Consider the following 21,085-nt stretch of genomic DNA (forward strand, 5'->3'; position numbering starts at 1 on the left):
ACACTGAGGGTATTTGATTAATGCCCTGGGACTGCCCCTGGTAAACCGGGTTAGCGTTGATTGCATTCGTTTTGGAACTGGCTGCCTCCTGGGCGTGAGCCAGGTACTCCATTTTGGCCGACGGTAGAGTCGGCTCAAAACAAAAGTGGCCATAGGTTAAGCATGTGGAGTAAATTGTAGGACTCTGTTTTCACATGCAAAAATTACTGCTTTTGATTTTTTTAAAACACTATCTGCATTCCCAATGAAAAAGTTAGAAAATGCAAAAAAAATGGTTAAAGAGGATGTAGGTTTCTGAACGATGCATCATGCTGCCTTGTTGACAACATGACCGAGGGGTGCAGATTACTGTTCCATTTGAGAAGGGTGCTCCTCCCTCACTGCATAGCCCAGTGCACTGTGGTTCAGCTGAATCAAACTCCCTCAGTGGTAACATTGTGGGAGGAAACCCATCTTTCTAGAAAGAGATTACTCAATGTCTTTAGCAGTGGTTCCCAACCTGGGGTATTAGGATCCCTAGGGGTACTTGGCCTATCCACAGGAGGCAAAGAAAAGCTAGTTTGTTAAAAGGCTGTAGAGAAGCTCTGTTTATTATTGATAATTTGTTCATGTTACTTGAGCAGTTCTTCCAAAAACTACATTATTTACACAATCATATAACTATTCTTGATTTAGGCACAAAATATGAGGAAAGCTCAGTCCAAAAGATTAATTCATGTTTTTGATTAGATCAAATATACAATGGTTACAAAAATAACCCCTTATGAATATAAAAATATGACATGGATATGAAAATATGAGTTGATCAATAGCTTGAATCAATGAAAAACTGACTAGTGTATTTGGTTTTTGACAAGAGGTGCATCTCTGAAACACAGTCAGTAGAAACTTCTTACAATCCCACAGATGAAACAAGCTGAAAGAGAGAAATCTTTTGCATCAACCAAACACACAAAAATATGCACATCTCAGAGAAAGAAATCTGCATCATGTGGAAGTTTATGGGATGAAAGTTCTTTGGGGTAAAAGTAAACTAAAGCATTCCATTGTGATTCACGCACAACACCCACTCAACTTTAAAAAGCCTTTAGAGTTATCAAAGACATCCAACACATAGGCCTACATATCGCCTGCAAGAATCCAACCCATAGGCCTACATATCGCCTGCAAGAATCCAACACATAGGCCTACATACCGTCTGCAAGAATCCAACCCATAGGCCTACATATCGTCTCCAAGAATCCAACACATAGGCCTACATACCGTCTGCAAGAATCCAACCCATAGGCCTACATATCGTCTCCAAGAATCCAACACATAGGCCTACATACCGTCTGCAAGAATCCAACACATAGGCCTACATATCGTCTCCAAGAATCCAACACCTAGGTCTACATATCGTCTCCAAGAATCCAACACATAGGTTTACATATCGTCTGCAAGAATAAGCCTACCAGTACATGGAGTGTAGGAATGGAGTGTGAGTGAGTGAATCAGATAGGTTCATCAGTATTCAAACCTCAACCCAACTCCTCTGAGCCCATACAGTCTTCTGTACCTGTATCAATGGATGTTTAATACAGTGTAGGTATGCTTCGGGAACTTTTCGAGGTATACACACCGCAGATAGAAACCACTGGTTGACCTAGAGGTCAGGGAGCCAGTCTTCTATAACTCTGTACTGGTGAGAGTTTAACTGTCTGGAGACAAAACTATTCCGTCTTCCTATTTAGATAGTGTTCTTTCTCAGGTGGATATGTGACAGTTAACACATTATTAACAACCAGGTCTCCACAACGGCCAGAATATAAACTCTTCTACTCTCTCTGCAGCATTATGTGGATAAAGTACATTCATATTCCGAAGAGGCTGTAATACTAAAGTGACGTTCTCTTAATTAAAAGGGAAAAAAAGCTTCACATTGTTTTCATCTATTGAACCTACTCTTAATTCACAGTTTTCACTCCATTTTTATAAAATAACATCAGTATGTTATCAACCCAATCCATGATATCAATATCAATCTCAGCCCATTACAACACAAATATTTTTGTTGTTGAATAAAACCAATACAAACTATGTCCCACTCCATTACACTATGAGCTGTATGTAGCAACAGCACCTTAACAAACCCTAACTAACCTCAGCAGAATCCTCAGACTATGACGCCATGCTCTTTCCTTCCCCATCATGGCCAGTAAAGAGAATGACAGGTAAGTCTAGTGAAGCTGGGGGCTAGAGCTATGTGATGACAGGTGTGCGAGGTGGCATTTTACTGTGCACTTCAGAAACTCGACAGACACCCACCACTCCTTTAAAACACTGGTGATCCATGTCCAATTAAGCCTCTGGTGCCTGGTGAAAGTTCAGAGAAGGCTGGTATCATTCCCAAGGCCCAGTTCTCATATCTCACTAGGGCAGCCTAAAACAGCAGAGCCCCTGTGCCATGTGCAGCCAAAGCCCTTCTTGTAACACTTTGTAATGTAATGTTTTTATTTCGGTAATTCCATTGATCATGTAAAGTAAAGCGCTCTTTCGGTGGAGGTGCCTCTTAGGTGGGACGTGAGGAGTTTGGTGGACACTCCAAGGGCATTAGGTGTGGGTTCGAGGTGAGACTGTCCAGGTGGGAGTTTACAGTCCAGTATAGTCTTAGGGAGCAGGGTCTGGTTGGCTCTGCATGCGTCTCTCTGCAGCTGCTGCCATGGTCCTGCGTCTCAGCATGGTCACGTCTGAGACAGGGGCGTCTTCCTCCAGAGTGGGCAGGTCCTCCTCGTCCTCTGGGCTCTTTCTCAAGTATTTCCTGTGGGGAAATGAATTGAGGTCAATGTGGGTTGTGTTCAGCAGACACGAAACGGAAGGAAAAGCTCAGAAACAGAGAGTAACAGGGAGAAAGTGTCTGAACCAGTCCAATAAGAAACTTTCATTTTGCTAAACTTTTGCTATGGTGTGTCCTAATGAACATGACAGTGATCTCAGTCATTTAGTTACAATAGATCTATTCTGCTACTGTAGTTACTCAGTAAAAGGGCCAGTGACTGAACCCTGAACTAACAAACAAGTATTGCCGGTGGTGACAGTACAGTACCTGCGTGCCTGTTGCAGCAGCTCATCCTTCCTCTGCAGCAGCATCTTCTGTCTCTCCTCTGCAGACTTGGAGAAACGGCTCCCTCTGACCTCCATGTTGTTCAGCTCGCTGGGAGCGGTCTCCACCCCCCCACTGGCACCTGCCCCCTCTGGGCCTGGGTTCACCTGCACGGGGGAACGCTCAGCCGCCTGGAGGGGGAGAGGCAAGACATCTTTAATCAACACCAGTTAACACCACAGTATACACCTTTAAACACATTTGACTAGATCCTGAACTCACGCCCTCTCTTTCTCTACCTAACCCTCAGAAAGAGGCAGTACAATCACACACAAGGGGAAAGTGTAGGCCTTCTGGGGTCTATATGTGGATCACCATGGCCAAAATACCCAATGAACTGGAGGACCTACCAGAGCAGGGAAGGGCACCACGATGCGTCCCTCCAGGATGTTGTCGGTGGTGACCTCCACTGAGCGGGTCAACTGCAGGTCCTGCAGCACTAAGTGGTAGGGAACCTGAGGAAACATTTCCTGGATCTGATGGGCCTGTGGGGAGTAGAACACTATGTTACCCAGCAGCCACCTCCATTCTAGTCAAGTCATATTGCTTCAATGAATACATTGAAAACAAAGCTGTTGAAGGGCAGGTGTAAAAACAATCTTCAAAGCTCAGATGATGCTTGCGAGACCTCTTGGAAGGATTAAACCTAGTCCAGGACTAAAAAACATGCTGAAAGGAGAATCCCCTGGTGTCCAGGGAGGGGATTAGAGTAAGGCTGTGACTCACCATGGTGTTGAGCTGAGAGTTGTTGGCCTGCTGAGCGATAGCCAGGATGTTAGTGGTGTGCATCACCTCTACTGAGAAACTAGGCAGCCAGCTGGCGATGCGGGAGCCTGGGAGGAGACATCACAATAATCACTACCTGAAATGTGCACTATAAGAAATGTGTCTAACAGTGTGATGTCTGTCTATGTGACTATCAACATGTTATATGCCAGAACTCATAATCATCAACCATACTCAATATAGTCCATTCAGTGAGATCACCTGTGTTGTAAAACAAGTCTGTATGGCCTTACCATCAAAGTGGAAGAAGTGATTGTGTTGGTTGAGGTGTTGTCTGGCGTCTGCAGCGGGGCCCCCAGGGCCCAGGTTGTTCTCCAGTGGGAGGCCAGCCCCCTGCTGCTGGCCTCTGGCCGGGCCTCCATCACCACTGATGTTCAGGGACATCCTGCATGTTGGACATGACGTGTCCTGCTCCAGCCACGACCGCAGGCATGAACTGAAGAATAGCAAACAGGAACGTTAATGTACACAGATACGCAGCAAACACAGGTACAGACACAACACTCTTAGTGTCAATCAAAATATCACCCACATAATGCCACATTCAATCAAGTGTGAGGAAATAATGACTCCTGGGATTTTAGAGGTGCCAAGGTGGCTGGGTCAGTCTCTTACTTGTGGAAGAGGTGTCCGCAGGGCAGTTTACGAGCTGTCTGCATGGTGTCCCAGCAGATGGCACAATCATCGCTGTTGGCTACCAGCTCCTCGGCTGTGGCCACTGCAAACCTGAGAGGTACAGAGCATAACAAATCTAGATCAACAACTGCACTAGTCTCATGAATAGCTAAATAGCTAACAGCTAGATAGCCCGTAATAAGAAAGCAGAGAGACTAGATTCACACAACACACACTGCTACAGCTTCATACACTGAGTCTCAGCTAAGAGTGAAAGAACACCACCCATCACCTAATAAGTAACAGTAGGGATGTAGTATATACAAGACAGTGAGAGCCATCAGCAGTCTGGTCAGTAGACAGACCTGGCCTCCATGTTGTTGATGACATGGAGGTAGTTCTTGTGGCGTCGGATGCGGCGCTGCACCTCATGGAACAGATACCTCAGCTGCATGAAGATCACCAGACTGGCCATGGACAGCCAGATATTACCAAAGAGCTGAGGGGAGACGGGAGTCAAACGTTAAAACAGCTCTAGGATATTACCAAAGAGCTGAGGGGAGACAGGGGAGTCAAACGTTAAAACAGCTCTAAGATATTACTAAAGAGCTGAGGGGAGACGGGAGTCAAACGTTAAAACAGCTCTAAGATATTACTAAAGAGCTGAGGGGAGACGGGAGTCAAACGTTAAAACAGCTCTAAGATATTACTTAAGAGCTGAGGGGAGACGGGAGTCAAACATTAAAACAGCTCTAAGATATTACTAAAGAGCTGAGGGGAGACGGGAGTCAAACATTAAAACAGCTCTAAGATATTACTTAAGAGCTGAGGGGAGACGGGAGTCAAACATTAAAACAGCTCTAAGATATTACTAAAGAGCTGAGGGGAGTCAAACGTTAAAACAGCTCTAAGATATTACTAAAGAGCTGAGGGGAGACGGGAGTCAAACGTTAAAACAGCTCTAAGATATTACTAAAGAGCTGAGGGGAGACGGGAGTCAAACGTTAAAACAGCTCTAAGATATTACTTAAGAGCTGAGGGGAGACGGGAGTCAAACATTAAAACAGCTCTAAGATATTACTAAAGAGCTGAGGGGAGACGGGAGTCAAACATTAAAACAGCTCTAAGATATTACTAAAGAGCTGAGGGGAGACGGGAGTCAAACGTTAAAACAGCTCTAAGATATTACTAAAGAGCTGAGGGGAGACGGGAGTCAAACATTAAAACTGCTCTAAGATATTACTAAAGAGCTGAGGGGAGACGGGAGTCAAACGTTAAAACAGCTCTAAGATATTACTTAAGAGCTGAGGGGAGACGGGAGTCAAACATTAAAACAGCTCTAAGATATTACTAAAGAGCTGAGGGGAGACGGGAGTCAAACATTAAAACAGCTCTAAGATATTACTTAAGAGCTGAGGGGAGACGGGAGTCAAACATTAAAACAGCTCTAAGATATTACTTAAGAGCTGAGGGGAGACGGGAGTCAAACGTTAAAACAGCTCTAAGATATTACTAAAGAGCTGAGGGGAGACAGGAGTCAAACATTAAAACAGCTCTAAGATATTACTAAAGAGCTGAGGGGAGACGGGAGTCAAACATTAAAACTGCTCTAAGATATTACTAAAGAGCTGAGGGGAGACGGGAGTCAAACATTAAAACAGCTCTAAGATATTACTAAAGAGCTGAGGGGAGACGGGAGTCAAACATTAAAACAGCTCTAAGATATTACTAAAGAGCTGAGGGGAGACGGGAGTCAAACATTAAAACAGCTCTAAGATATTACTAAAGAGCTGAGGGGAGACGGGAGTCAAACATTAAAACAGCTCTAAGATATTACTAAAGAGCTGAGGGGAGACGGGAGTCAAACATTAAAACAGCTCTAAGATATTACTAAAGAGCTGAGGGGAGACGGGAGTCAAACGTTAAAACAGCTCTAAGATATTACTAAAGAGCTGAGGGGAGTCAAATGTTAAAACAGCTCTGAGATCAAACTCAACTCTCATCTATCTGAATACTGTGGTTCTCTCTCAATTCATCTTTCCTCGATTACTCTCATCATCTGAGAGGAGACACCATGGACCTTCTCCTCCAATACAGTTGATGCGGTGAGGAGATAGAATGCAAGGAATCGAAGAAAGACAAACGAAGATAGAGCCCTTATTTTAAATTCAGACTAGTTCAGTCAGCCATCTTGTCGGCCTCTCGGTGGTGCTCTTACCCATTCAGTTAGTTCCCTTACTAATACCAGCCCATAGTGCTCCCGGCTCTGTCACTCACCAGCATGTGGATGTGGTGCATAAGGTCCAGGGACAGCATAGACAGCTCCATGATGAAGTCAGTGTAATAGACATAGGAGCCCTTACTCTCCCAGGTGCCTGGGTGGTTCAGATCCCACAGGTGGATGGTGTACCTGCAGAGAAACAGACTTAGTCAGAACCCTGCCCTGGTCACAATAATGCCTTTCTAGTTGGACATTTTTGCACCTATGCTTTTGAATTGTACACACCACAAATCAATCAAAAGTATTTATAAAGCCCTTTTTACATAAGTAGCTGTCACTAAGTGCTCATAAAGAAACCCAGCCTAAAACCCCAAAGAGCAAGCAATGCAGATATAGACGCACAGTGGCTAGGAAATACTCCCTAGAAAGGCAGGAACCTAGGAAGAAACCTACAGTGGCAAGAAAAAGTATGTGAACCCTTTGGAAATACCTGGATTTCTGCATAAATTGGTCATAGAATTTGATCTGCTCTTCATCTAGGTCACAACAATAGACAAACAGTCGGTTTAAACTAATAGCACACAAACAATTACACGTTTTCATTTCTTTATTGAACACACTGTGTAAACATTCACAGTACAGGGTGGAAAAAGTATGTGAACCCTTGGATTTAATAAGAGGAGGTTGACCCTCCTTTGGCAGCAATAACCTCAACCAAATGTTTTCTGTAGCTGCGGATCAGACCTGCACAACGGTCAGGAGGAATTCTGGACCATTTCTCTTTACAAAACTGTTTCAGTTCAGCAATATTCTTGGGATGTCTGGTATGAACCGCTCTCAAGGTCATGCCACAGCATCTCAATGGGGTTGAGGTCAGGACTCTGACTGGGTCACTCCAGAAGGCATATTTTCTTCTGTTGAAGCCATTCCATTGTTGATTTACTTTTGTGTTTTGGGTCGTTGTCCTGTGGCATCACCCAACTTCTGTTGAGCTTCACTTGGCAGACAGATAGCCTAACATTCTCCTGCAAACTGTCTTGATAAACTTGGGAATTCATTTTTCCGTCAATGATAACAAGCTGTCCAGGCCCTGAGGCAGCCCCAAACCATGATGCACCCTCCAACATACTTTACAGTTTGGATGAGGTTGATGTTGGTGTGCTGTGCCTTTTTTTCTCCACACATAGTGTTGTGTTCCTTCCAAACAACTCAACTGTAGTTTCATCTGTCCTCAGAATATTTTGCCAGTAGCGCTGTGAACATCCAGGTGCACTTTTGCAAACTTCAGATGTGCAGCAATGTTTTTTTTGGACAGCAGTGGCTTCTTCCGTGGTGTCCTCCCATGAACACCATTCTTGTTTAGTGTTTTACGTATCGTAGACTCGTCAACAGAGATGTTAGCATGATCCAGAGATTTCTGTAAGTCTTTAGCTGACACTCTAGGATTCTTCTTTACCTCATTGAGCATTTTGCGCTGTGTTTTTGCAGTCATCTTTGCAGAATGGCCACTCCTAGGGAGTAGCAACAGTGCTGAACTTTTTCCATTTATAGACAATTTGTCTTACCGTGGACTGATGAACATCAGGGCTTTTAGAGATACTTTTGTAACCCTTCCCAGCTTTATGCAAGTCAACAATTCTTAATCTTATGTCTTCTGAGATCTCTTTTATTCGAGGCATGGTTCACATCAGGCAATGCTTCTTGTGAATAGCAAACTGAACTTTTGTGAGTGGTTTTTATAGGGCAGGGCAGTTCTAACCAACATCTCCAATCTCGTCTCATTGATTGGACTCCAGGTTAGCTTACTCCTGACTCCAATTAGCTTTTGGAGAAGTCATTAGCCTAGGTGTTCACATACTTTGTCCAACCTACACTGTGAATGTTTAAATTATGTATTCAATATAGACAAGAAAAATACAAAAAATTGTGTGTTATTAGTTTAAGCACACTGTTTGTCTATTGTTGTGACTTAGATGAAGATCATATCAAATTTGATTACCAATTTATGCAGAAATCCAGGTAATTCCAAAGGGTTCACATACTTTCTTGCTGTCGAGAGGAACCAGGCTCTTTAGGGTGACCAGTCCTCGACTGTGCCAGATGGAGATAAGAGTGCATCGTCATTAAGGACAGACCAGCATCAACTTATTTTTGCTTGCACTAATCAGTAGTTGTAGATCATCACTTAGCTTATCTCTCACTGGGCCAGGCCAAACGCGCACCTCCCCAAAATTCACAACCAACGCAGCTCTGCGCACGCGTTCCTCTATTCATTTTAATGTGTTGACAGTTGGAGAAATTGGTTGAGTCGCGTTGAGAATTCAAAAAGTACGAAAGCCAACGGTCCAACATTCTAGAACACTGTGCGTACACGTTTTGGACTCTGATAGGCGCTTAATGCTATGGGTGTCCAGACAACACAAAGCAAAGCAACAACTCATACACTTGGCTACTGTTTACAGGGTTTTTGTATAATGTTTTAGCATAACTAATTAATGAACTACTCCAATAAATACAGCTGCCTGCAAGTCATCATGATCACCCTCTGTAGCACAAAGCAGTCTTTCAACGGGTGCTCATGGTAACACATCTAATAGTATGCTAATATTAGAACTGGTTCATTCTAGATCCGCTATGTCATCTGTCTTGCAGTGCAAGAGGTTCTGCATTCTGCAAGGAAGGGTCTTACCTCATGATGACATGTCCAGTCCGCACAGTGACCAGCAGACACTGAAAGACAGAGAAAGACATAGGAATTATACATAAGTATTTTATACATCCTTTTTTTTGTGGGAAACAAATGTTTTTAGATAAACGCCTAAAATAAGGTCTGTGGTAAACACAGGCTTAGGAGATCTGATATGTTTTGTTCTATAAGAATCTTCATCAGCTAACATCAGTCACTTTTTCCGAATTGTTTAACATTTATGTAATCAGAAAAAGCACATAAAGGCTTCATAATTCATAAAGGTCATGTTAACTGACTGAAATTCTCTCATAGAACAAAACGTATAACATATCCTAAGTCTGTGTTAACCTCAGACCTTATTTTCGGTGTCTATTCCAAAACCCTATTCTTTCCCCATAGGAATTGCTGAATGAACCAGAGGTAACTAATTTCCGTTTATTAGAACAGGTTCACCAGCTCACAAGCTGGTGAGCTCTTTAGGGTCAGGTCCTCACCTCGGCAGCCATGAAGGAGAGGGTGTGCATGCCATGGGCAGCACCCAGCAGACCACAGACCACAGCCAGACCACAGCAGCCCAGCAGCAGGGACACCAGTAGGGTAAGGACACGCACATGGCTGTTCATAGAAGTAGTGGGGGAGAAGGACAGCTGCAAGGGGGAACAGGTACACATTAACCTACTGTATACACTCATTCAGAAAGAGAGATTACTAATCACAGATGTAGACGGACATGCACACCTACATATAACTTGTACTTTCATACAAAGAGTGACCGACACACACAATAACAATTTAGGGGTGGTTGCAGACTTCATGGCTACTCTTTCAATAGACTTTCCCGTTGAGCATGTTTTTGGTCAAGAGGTAAGCTTTATCTGGGCAGTGTCACTGCAGCCCCATACTGTACTACTATCACATGCTCAAATAACACGTCTAGTGACACACAACAATATTGACACAGGTACAGTGACACACATACAGGCTTGTTATGCAGCCTTTCATCCAACTTTTACTGCAGACAGCAGCAACAAAGTACAGCATTCCAACAGGTACCATGTCAGCTGTTATAATAAGGGGCAAACCTAACACCCATTGATTTCAGACAGAGATGTCATTCTTCACAATATGGTGTGATGTTCTGTTTTCCTATAGCTACAGCACACTACCTAAATGTTCATCTTAGTTTTTTTGTACTCCCCCCACTCTGTAGTTTGAGTCTATGAAGTGACTGAAACATTAGCTAAACCTAAGACCCTGGCCTACATACATACAGCAAGAACTAGGCTTATTAATAGGTCTGGCCTGGACCTGAAAGAGACCCGGTCTATGGCAGTCACTGTGGCTGAATGTATAGCCAACAGCGTCATATCACTGGCATCTAACATGGGTATATATGTTTACATTGTAAACAAGTCAACAAGGTCACAGTACAGTGGGTGGGCCCATCTACATTTTGTCATTTCAGTTTTTTATTCAGTACTCTAATAAGTTGTCATGCATACTGTGTAATAGCACTTGTTACCCAAAATAACTAGTTTTATAACATATATATATATAAAAAATGAATTGAACCTTTATATCATGCCGTTACTCATAATTATTTAAAACTACTTATGACAAATGTTGTTATATAGCTGTTATAAAGGTTAATGAATGCATTCATAAAGACACCAACAGTAAAGTGTTAAGCTATCTTAAGCTGAATGCACCAATGTAAGTCGCTCTGGATAAGAGCGTCTGCTAAATGACTAAAATGTACTGTTAGAGGTTTATGAGACGTACATATTCAAAGCGGTCCTTGCACAGCTGGACCATGAGGTGGAGGAAGACCAGGGCAGAGAACCACAGACACCACATGACCACCTCCTCCACCATCTGAACGTTCAGCACCCCGAAGATGAAGATGAACTTATAGAAGATGAAGTTCCAGAACTTGTCCTTAAGGTGCTGAGGAGAGAGAGGAGTGGAGTAGAGAGGAGATGGGAAGAGAGAGGGGTGGAGAGAGGAGAGGTCAAGACATTAGAACATGGATGGAGTGGTCAGAGTACACTAATAGACTCAAACCACCAGTGTGGATTTCAATGATAAGATCTTGTTTTGCAGACTATTTGTTGAGGACATTTGTACTATAGTTTACATAAACACAGTTAGATGCCTAACCTTCAATAAGGTGACATGCCAAAAAGCAAACACTTGAGAAAACATGCAAGTACCACGTTGACATGTGAGTACACACAAGGCTTATAAATTATCCCAAATATCAGTTATTAGGTTACCACCACAACTCCAAGCCTCACCTGCTTCTCACTGACTCGGAGGGGCCCAAAAACCATGCACTGGATCATCTTAGCAATTAACATCAGAGAACAGCAAGCTGTATTCACCAACACCTGAGGAGTAGAGAAGAGCAGACCACTTAGTAACCATGTAACAACTAAGTAACATAACAACAATATTTGCTTCTTGGCTGAGTTGAGCCTATCTTGAATAAGACTTACCCATACAAAGAGACTGTCAGTGACCAGGTACCACATAACAGTAGTCGCCAATTCTGTATCTGCACCCACAACATCATCGCTAGTCACATGTTCTAGGCCTAGGCCGCCTCTATTATCCCCTTCTAAGGGTGCAGGTGGTGGAGGCTCGTCCATGTCTGGAACCCCAAACCCCTGTTCTGTCACAGTAGTGTAGGCACTGAAGATGCTTCCAGCCAGCAGAGCCACACTCAGCGCTGTGTAGGTCTGCAGACTGGGCCAGGGAAACCTCTCCAGGAATAGCAGAGGCATTTCAATGTTAATGTTGGAGGTCTCTCACACACAAGACTTGTGAAGTTAGGCCTAATAGGCTTGACACTGATTTCCACCACACCTTAGCTCTGTCAACAACCTGCAGGGAAGGAAAACAAATCAGTAAGGCTACTGTAGGTAATGGTAATGCATGAAACTAGGTAGCTAGTGTAACGGTAGTAAGCCTGAGCAACACGCCCTCGCTGTCTAGTACTAGTTTCTAGTGTTGTTTCACTGGCCAGAGACAGTTGTAGAGGGCTAGCTGAGCAGCTAAACTTGCTAGTTAAGTTCATATTGTTATTAGCTAGCTAGCTAACTATCTACCGCTATCAAAACAACGCCCATTTTGGTCCAGCTAGCTAGTGAGTGCTAGACTAATGTTGCATGGAAGCTAGCTAGCTGTTAGCTACAAGTTTAGACAGCTAGCTAGCTACCCAATGTTGTATAGTTCAAATAAAGCAATAAACTCGTATAGAGGACATGATATTGCTTATAAATTAGCACTTTAGCTTGCTGTCTGTCTAGTTAAAAAAGTCAAAACTCCCTAGCTAGCTAACGTTACCTGTCCCAGAGTCTATCTGATGTTTCCGTACTCGGCAGAGGTTGCTAACTAGCTAGTTAGCTAGCTGGTGATTATGAAATACACCAAACCAGTCTGGTTCAAATTTGAGAAAAGACATTTCACTCAACTTACAAATTAATAAATTTGACATTAACTAGCTAACTTCATGTCCAACATCAAATTTCCTCTTGTTGAGGTTGACAGTAGACTACGTTAAAATTCCCCGATCCGTGGTTATTGCTGCGTTCACACAATATTCGGAACTAGGAAACTCGGACATTTCCATTTTGCTAAGTCGTTGACCAAGGCACGTGTATAAATTCAACCAGTTAGCAAGTCGGACATTTCCGAGTTTCCTAGTTCCGTCTAGTGTGTGAACGCGGCATATGTTGACGACATCTTGTTTATTTGTCACTGGCTGGAGATATACAATCTATGCTGGAGACCCAGGACATGAAATTCTGAGCGTCATCACAACAACTTTCAAAATAAAAGTCTATCAAGTGCAATGTTGTCCAGTAAAATCAAGTTTGGGGTGTTACTGTTTACACGTAATCAATTACATGTCTAATTAGGAAAAACAATTACCTGTAATCACTTACTTTACCAGCAAAAATATTGCAAACAGATTACAGATACTTGTGAAAAACTGGATGATTACTTCTTGGATTACTTTTTTATTCAGAAAGGATGTTTGCAAAAAATTAATTCTGACATCTTTCTGTTTTCTCAATGACTTTCAATTCAACATAAAAAAAGGTGCAAGTTTAAGTTTGCCACACCAAATGAGTTTGATGGATCCTTTTTATCTTTATTCTATTGACTCTTAAGGAAAAAGTCATCCAAAGGTAATGTAACTAGGATTACAGTTTTGTGAAAGTAATCAGATTTTGTTACTGAGTTTGTGTTATCCTAGTTACATTACTGATTACCAGTTTGTAATAGATTACATTTAGAACATAACCTACCCATCCAAAAAAAAAAAAATGTTTTATTAATTCATGACAAAACCTGTTTACAGCAGGTATAAAAGGTGCAGTCAAATAATTATGCACTAGCTTCCTCAACAATGCAGTAGAGTTATCAATAATAACAATGAAAAGAGTCAACCCTATGTCAAATAAAATGCTATTTTTCACATGAGCCAAATACAACAGGTGTAGACTTTACCGTGAAATGCTTACTTGCAACAATGCAGAGTTAAAAAGTAAGAAAACAAATTTGGTAAAGAAAAAAAAAAAATAGTAACACAATAAATTAACAATAACGAGGCTACAGTATATACAAGGAGTACCGGTACCGAGTCAATATGCAGGGGTACAAGGTTGTTGAGGTAATATGTACATGTAGGTAGGGGTAAAAATTACTAGGCAATCAGGATAGATAATAAACAGAGTAGCAACAGTGCATGTGAAGAGAGTGAAAAAGTGTGAAAGTGTGTCTATGTGTGAGTGTGTGGTGTCAATATGCATTTGTGTGTTTTGTGTGTGTGAGCGCATGTAGTGTGTGTGTGTGTTTGTGTGTGTTTGAGCGTATGTAGCGTGTGTAGTGTGTGTGTGTGTGTGTTTTGTGTGTTTGAGCGTATGTAGTGTGTGTGTGTGTGTGTGTGTGTGTGTGTGTGTGTGTGTGTGTGTGTGTGTGTGTGTGTGTGTGTGTGTGTGTGTGTGTGTGTGTGTGTGTGTGTGTGTTGGAGTGTCAGTGTAGTATGTGTGGGTAGAGTCTACTGAGTGTGCGTAGAGCCAGTGCAAGAGAGTCAGTGCAAAAAAAGGGGGGGTGGAGGGGGGAATGACACAAATATTAATTTCCACAAAGTTTGCTGCTTCAGTGTCTTTAGATATTTTTGTCAGATGTTACTATGGAATACTGAAGTATAATTACAAGCATTTCATAAGTGTCAAAGGCTTTTATTGACAATTACATGAAGTTGATGCAAAGAGTCAATATTTGCAGTGTTGACCCTTCTTTTTCAAGACCTCTGCAATCCGCCCTGGCATGCTGTCAATTAACTTCTGACTGATGGCAGCCCATTCCTGCATAATCAATGCTTGGAGTTTGTCAGAATTTGTGGGTTTTTGTTTGTCCACCCGCCTCTTGAGGATTGACCACAAGTTCTCAATGGGATTAAGGTCTGGGGAGTTTCCTGGCCATGGACCCAAAATATCGATGTTTTGTTCCCCGAGCAACTTAGTTATCACTTTTGCCTTATGGCAAGGTGCTCCATCATGCTGGAAAAGGCATTGTTCGTCACCAAACTGTTCCTGGATGGTTGGGAGAAGTTGCTCTCGGAGAACGTGTTGGTACCATTCTTTATTCATGGCTGGGTTCTTAGGCAACATTGTGAGTGAGCCCACTCCCTTGGCTGAGAAGTCATCCCACACATGAATGGTCTCAGGATGCTTTACTGTTGGCATGACACAGGACTGATGGTAGCGCTCACCTTGTCCTCTCCGGACAAGCTTTTTTCCGGATTCCCCAAACAATTGGAAAGGGGATTCATCAGAGAAAATGACTTTACCCCAGTCCTCAGTAGTCCAATCCCTGTACCCTTTGCAGAATATCAGTCTGTCCCTGATGTTTTTCCTGGAGAGAAGTGGCTTCTTTGCTGCCCTTCTTGACACCAGGCCATCCTCCAAAGTCTTTGCCTCACTGTGTGTGCAGATGCTTTCACACCTGCCTGCTGCCATTCCTGGGCAAGCTCTGTACTGGTAATGAATCAACTTTAGGAAACGGTCCTGGCGCTTGCTGGACTTTCTTGGGCACCCTGAAGCCTTCTTCACAACAATTGAACCGCTCTCCTTGAAGCTCTTGATGATCCGATAAATGGTTGATTTAGGTGCAATCTTACTGGCAGCAATATCCTTGCCTGTGAAGCCCTTTTTGTGCAAAGCCATGATGACGGCACGTGTTTCCTTGCAGGTAACCATGTTTGACAGAGGAAGAACAATGATTCCAAGCACCACCCTCCTTTTGAAGCTTCCAGTCTGTTATTCGAACTCAGTCAGCATGACAGAGTGATCTCCAGCCAAGTCCTCATCAACACTCACACCTGAGAGAATCACTGACATGATGTCAGCTGGTCCTTTTGTGGCAGGGTTGAAATGCAGTGGAAATGTTTTTTGGGGATTCAGTTCATTGGCATGGCAAAGATGGACTTTGCAATTAATTGCAATTCATCTGATCACTCTTCATAACATTCTGGAGTATATGCAAATTGCCATCATACAAACTGAGGCAGCAGACTTTTTGAAAATTAATATTTGTGTCATTCTCAAAACTTTTGGCCACGACTGTAAAATGCGCCCAACACAATGCATTCATGCACTAAAAAACTATTACTGTATAAACTGTAATGGGGAAGGCATACATAATCTACTGTAAAAAATAAATACACTAAAAAATATTTCAAATATTTAACAACCTGTTCATTTTTTCTTTGTCACATCTAGCTAACCACATTGCTTTCCTGTCACACTCAGACAGAAACCCTTTGTCACGCCCTGACCATAGAGAGCCCTTGGATTCTCTATAGTGGTTCAGGTCAGGGTGTGACTAGGGTGTTCTAGAATGTGTATTTCTATGTTGGTGGTTTTGTATGGTTCCCAATTAGAGGCAGCTGGTATCGTTGCCTCTAATTGGGGATCATATTTAAGTAGCTATTTTTCCCACCTGTGTTTGTGGGATATTGTTAGTGTTTAGTTGCTTGTGTGCACGGCTTGACGCCACGTTTCGTTGTTGCGGTCTTTATTGTTTTGTTTGTTTCATGGAGATTAAAATTATGTGGAACTATACTCACGCTGCGCGTTGGTTCGCTCATTACGACGAACGTGACACCCTTGTTTGTTTTATTACAGATGTAAAGTGACCGTTACTGCTTTCGAGGCAAATGGTGATATAAGGAAGTACTCCCCAGACAAAATCATTATTTCTTAGGAAACAGCAGTTGACTGCAGTGCAAAATGAAAAGCTTGGGCTCCTCGATCTCAGACGATGATGATGCATTGTTTAATGAAATGTCAACCGTAGGGCGATCAGTAGTCTGTGTGATCCTGGGCCTGTCGTTCCTGGTGGGGGTCCCGGGGAACCTGCTGGTGATCTGGACCATCCTGAAGCACGTCCAGCAGCGCTCCCACACCGTGGTGCTCATCCTCCACCTGGCTGCTGCAGACCTGCTTGTGCTCATCACCCTGCCCCTGTGGATCTACTCCCTAGCCCACTCCTGGGTGTTCGGGGAGGCATCCTGTAAGGCCATGGTATACGTCATCAACACCTGAATGTACAGCAGCGTCTTCCTCATCACCCTCATGAGCGTCGAGCGATTCCTTGTCATCCGGTACCCGTTCAAGATGTTGCGCTGGAAGACCAAGGCCATTATGGACAAGGCTCTAGTGGCTATCTGGGCTCTGGCTTTCCTTTTAGGGATCTCATCCATTCTTACCCCAGCTCCATCGATGAGATCGATGGGACTGAGCAGTGTCTTTTCAGGGAGTACAGCTCAGTGGCCCAAGAGATGGTGTTCTTATGCCTGGAGACCATGGTGGGCTTCGTGGTCCCCTTCTCCACTCTGGCTGTCTGTTACTGTCTAGTAGCAACACACCTGAGGACAATGCATTTCGGCAGCAGCAAACAGAAGTCGACAGTTCTGATCAGTAGTGTGGTGGTAGCCTTCGTTCTCTGCTGGCTTCCTCATCATGTCCTCAACACTGTAGACCTAGTCAGCATCCTGACAGAGGATCCAGATGATGCTGTGCCTGTTTCAGTGGCCCAGACTGCAATAGTGTTTATCTATGGAGCGCTGGCCTTCATTAGTAGCTCTGTGAACCCTGTGCTCTATTCCTTCGCTGCAAGGAACTTCCAGGGCAGTCTCCAGGAGTCCCACATGATCAGGCTGTTCCAGGAACTCTCCTCACACACCTCCTCCAAGCTAAGGGGATCTGGAAACACAATAGGATCTAGCAACACAATAGGATCGGAAAACACAATGTCCTCAGTAAGGCCAGACTGCAACAATACCACAGACATAACTACCGTGTAGGACTACAGAGATGGTCGCGCTGGATAAGAGCATTCTGGATAAGAGCGCCTGCTAAATGACTAAAATGTCAAATGAAAACTGTGACCTGATCATTGATTCAGATGTCAGCATTGATGAGAAATAAATATGGCTAAAATCTAGAAGTTTGATTAAAAGTTGTATTTTTATGATCATGGTACAAAATGTAGATATTGTTGTGGCGCTTGTGAAATACGGTGAGAAAAGCTCACACAAGTAATTAAATTGTGACTATTTCAACACAATAAAGCTATTGCATTTGCTCATAAAGTGGTATAATTTTAAAACATTTATTCATGGTCATGTTACAATTCCTTGAATATTATTTATTTTATTTAAGCTTTATTTTGTCTTGAAATTCATGTTACACAAAATAAGACACTGCCTTACTCTATTTGATCACAATAAAAAAAATAACATCTGATCTCAAGTTCATATCACTTCAATAAAAGTAATTTGTGGTCAATACAATTGTTTGAACTCTTAAAATATCTCAGAAGATATATTTTTCCAGACAGTGCCACAATAAGGACCCACTGGATGACTCCGTGCTATGTCTCTCACAGAATGATGGCTCTGTGAAAAACCAACCTCTTTCCTGTTCTCCTCAGCAAAGTTAAGGGAAGTGAAAGCTTGCTGGTGCAGCACTTTTTTTCTGTCTGAGTATGTACACCAGATAGAAGGCACGTAAGGCGAGGTGAGGCAAGGCGATCGGCAGCATCAACCAGAACCGTTTGATCATCAGCTGTCTTCAGCTTCAGAGTCCACCATGGCTCCTGATGAGTTTGCTGGCGGGACAGTGGTGGCCTGTGTGATCCTGGGCCTGTCGTTCCTGGTGGGGGTCCCGGGGAACCTGCTGGTGATCTGGACCATCCTGAGGCACGTCCAGCAGCGCTCCCACACCGTGGTGCTCATCCTCCACCTGGCTGCTGCAGACCTGCTGGTGCTCATCACCCTGCCCCTGTGGATCTACTCACTGGCCCACTCCTGGGTGTTTGGGGTGGCATCCTGTAAGGCCATGGTGTACGTCATCAACACGTGCATGTACAGCAGCATTTTCCTCATCACCCTCATGAGTGTCGAGCGCTTTGTCGCTGTACGACACCCCTTTGCCTCAGCCGGCTGGAGGAGGAAGAAGGCCTTGAATAAAGTTCTTCTTGTTCTGTGGGCTGCTGCGTTCCTATTCAGCACCCCGGTCTTTCCCACCCAGGTGGTGGAGGGGGACCCTGGGGAGGAGCATTGCCTGTACAGGGACTACACCTCAGACGGCCAGGAGGCAGTGTGTGTTCTACTGGAGACGCTGGTGGGCTTTGCTGTCCCCTTTTGCATTCTTGTGATCTGCCACAGCTGTCTCTACAGCCGCATCGCACAGATTACCTTTAAGTCCAAGCGTAAGTCCATGGGGTTGATTGCAAGCATGGTAGTGGTGTTCGCATTATGCTGGACCCCTCACCACGTTGGCAACGTGCTCTCCCTCGTCATCCTCACCATCAAGGGGTCCCACCGCGAGGCCGCAGCGCGTATAGAGAGCGTCAGAACCACCATGACTTTCATCGCTGGAGCACTCGTGTTCATCAGTAGTTCGGTCAACCCTTTGCTCTATGTGTTTGTGGCTCGTACGTTCCGGAGTTCCCTGAGGGAGACAGGTATTCAGAAATTGTTCCGGCACATCTCAAGCACGGCTCCCGGAGAGGGGACTAAAGAACTGTCCTTTGTGACCAAGAGACCAAGTATCTCTCAGATACAGAGCCACAGCTCCCAGTGTGTCACGGAGCCTAAGGAACAAATGGATGTAATTATAAATATATTTGAAAATGTTTCTTCCTGAGATTGAAAACAATTTTTATCATACGTTTTTGATAACGATTTTTGTGTGTAAATTACAAAGTTTGATTTGTCACATTGTTTCTATATGTTAATTAACTTAAAATGTAGAAGAGCAATTGTTAGTAATGCTTATGTCAAACATAATGCATATAAAAACATTAAAATACGTTCTGTATATAATTTTACCTGTAGTGAATTTGAATTAACATTTGAAATACTTTTTAACATATACACATTTTTCTTTGTAGGCCCCACTGTGTTAGACACATTTCTCAGTTGTGGTATAATGCTCATTTCATGCTCAAATGTTTTTATATTCCATGTGCCACAGAAGAAAGAGCTTCATAGAAAAAAGAACATAGTGTCACTGTATATGTTTGTCTGAAGCTATATGATATGAGTATAATGACTGAGTGTACTGTATGTATTCAGCTGCTTATCTTGAGGCCTTGCCTCACTACATTTATTTTAGACCCTCCTGATCTGGATAGAATATATTTCACCCACAGCTTTAGCCTTCATGATAATGGCAACCACAGATATCAGCCTCTTCATATCATACTGAGCTTTCCAACTGTCTTCATACTGATAATTTCATTGTTATAGTTGAAGTCAATGAACATGTGTATGTACCCCATGCCATATTTATTTATATTTTTTATTTAACCTTTATTTAACTAGTCAGTTAAGAACAAATTCTTATTTACAATGACGGCCTACCCCGGCTGAACCCGGACGACGCTGGGCCAATTGTGCGCCGCCCTATGGGACTCCCAATCACGGCCGGATGTGATACAGCCTGGATTCAAACCAGGGACTGTAGTGACGCCTCTTGCACTGAGCTGCAGTGCCGTAGACCGCTGCACCATTCGGGAGCCCTTTATGCGTTTATTAAAAATATCACTTTAAAAAAATTTGTTGAAAGTGTTTCAAAGACCATTATAAACTGGGTGGTTCGAGCCCTGATTGATGATTGGCTGACAGCCATGGTATATCAGATCGTATACCACGGGTATGACAAAACATCTATTTTTACTGCTCTAATTACGTTGGTAACCAGTTTATAATAACAATGTGGCACTTCGGGGATTTGTGATATATCGCCAATATACCACGGTTAAGGGCTGTGTCCAGGCACTCCGCAAAGCATCGTTCTTAAGAACAGCCCTTAGCCGTGGTATATTGGCCATATACCACACCTCCTCGTGCCTTATTGCTTAATTATAAGTGTTACAACAACAACAAAAAATCAGTCAGAAAGTATAAATCTGCTAGTTCTGTTTTTCAGGTCTACACGAAACATCTGTTCTGCGACAGCACGAGTCATGCTTTCAACTTCCCTCTCATCTACGGAGATTGCAACATGAAAATCTGCCTTGTGTCCCCTTTGACCATTGACGAAATGAG

At 43.2% G+C, this 21,085-nt stretch overlaps 2 protein-coding genes and 1 pseudogene across 3 annotated transcripts; 2 read left to right on the forward strand and 1 right to left on the reverse strand.

The window, feature by feature from the left end:
- Window positions 1–572: 572 nt before the first annotated feature.
- On the reverse strand, window positions 573–13,213 carry LOC100380762 (E3 ubiquitin-protein ligase AMFR). Of its 2 annotated transcripts, none has more exons than XM_082957846.1 (14): window positions 12,934–13,213; window positions 11,952–12,339; window positions 11,751–11,843; window positions 11,236–11,400; window positions 9,948–10,100; window positions 9,454–9,494; window positions 6,821–6,953; window positions 4,909–5,042; window positions 4,544–4,654; window positions 4,162–4,364; window positions 3,869–3,975; window positions 3,493–3,627; window positions 3,086–3,273; window positions 573–2,800 (listed from the first exon to the last, which is right to left on the reverse strand). In XM_082957846.1, the coding sequence occupies exons 2-14, from the start codon at window positions 12,237–12,239 to the stop codon at window positions 2,650–2,652; spliced, it is 1,902 nt and encodes a 633-aa protein (XP_082813972.1). In that variant the 5' UTR covers window positions 12,240–12,339; window positions 12,934–13,213; the 3' UTR covers window positions 573–2,649. The 2 variants fall into 2 exon arrangements, with proteins under 2 accessions (XP_082813972.1, XP_013982768.3); XM_014127293.3 differs by having other exon boundaries at window positions 12,802–13,075.
- Window positions 13,214–16,757: 3,544 nt separating this feature from the next.
- On the forward strand, window positions 16,758–17,833 carry LOC106562424 (leukotriene B4 receptor 1-like; annotated as a pseudogene).
- A 689-nt stretch (window positions 17,834–18,522) lies between these two features.
- Window positions 18,523–20,592, forward strand: LOC106562420 (leukotriene B4 receptor 1). The gene has a single exon (XM_014127298.3). The coding sequence runs from the start codon at window positions 18,621–18,623 to the stop codon at window positions 19,677–19,679; it is 1,059 nt and encodes a 352-aa protein (XP_013982773.1). The 5' UTR covers window positions 18,523–18,620; the 3' UTR covers window positions 19,680–20,592.
- Window positions 20,593–21,085: the final 493 nt, after the last annotated feature.

This window comes from Salmo salar, chromosome 11 (assembly GCF_965601325.2).
Source record: "Salmo salar chromosome 11, fSalSal1, whole genome shotgun sequence".
Classification (NCBI taxonomy): Eukaryota; Metazoa; Chordata; class Actinopteri; order Salmoniformes; family Salmonidae; genus Salmo; species Salmo salar.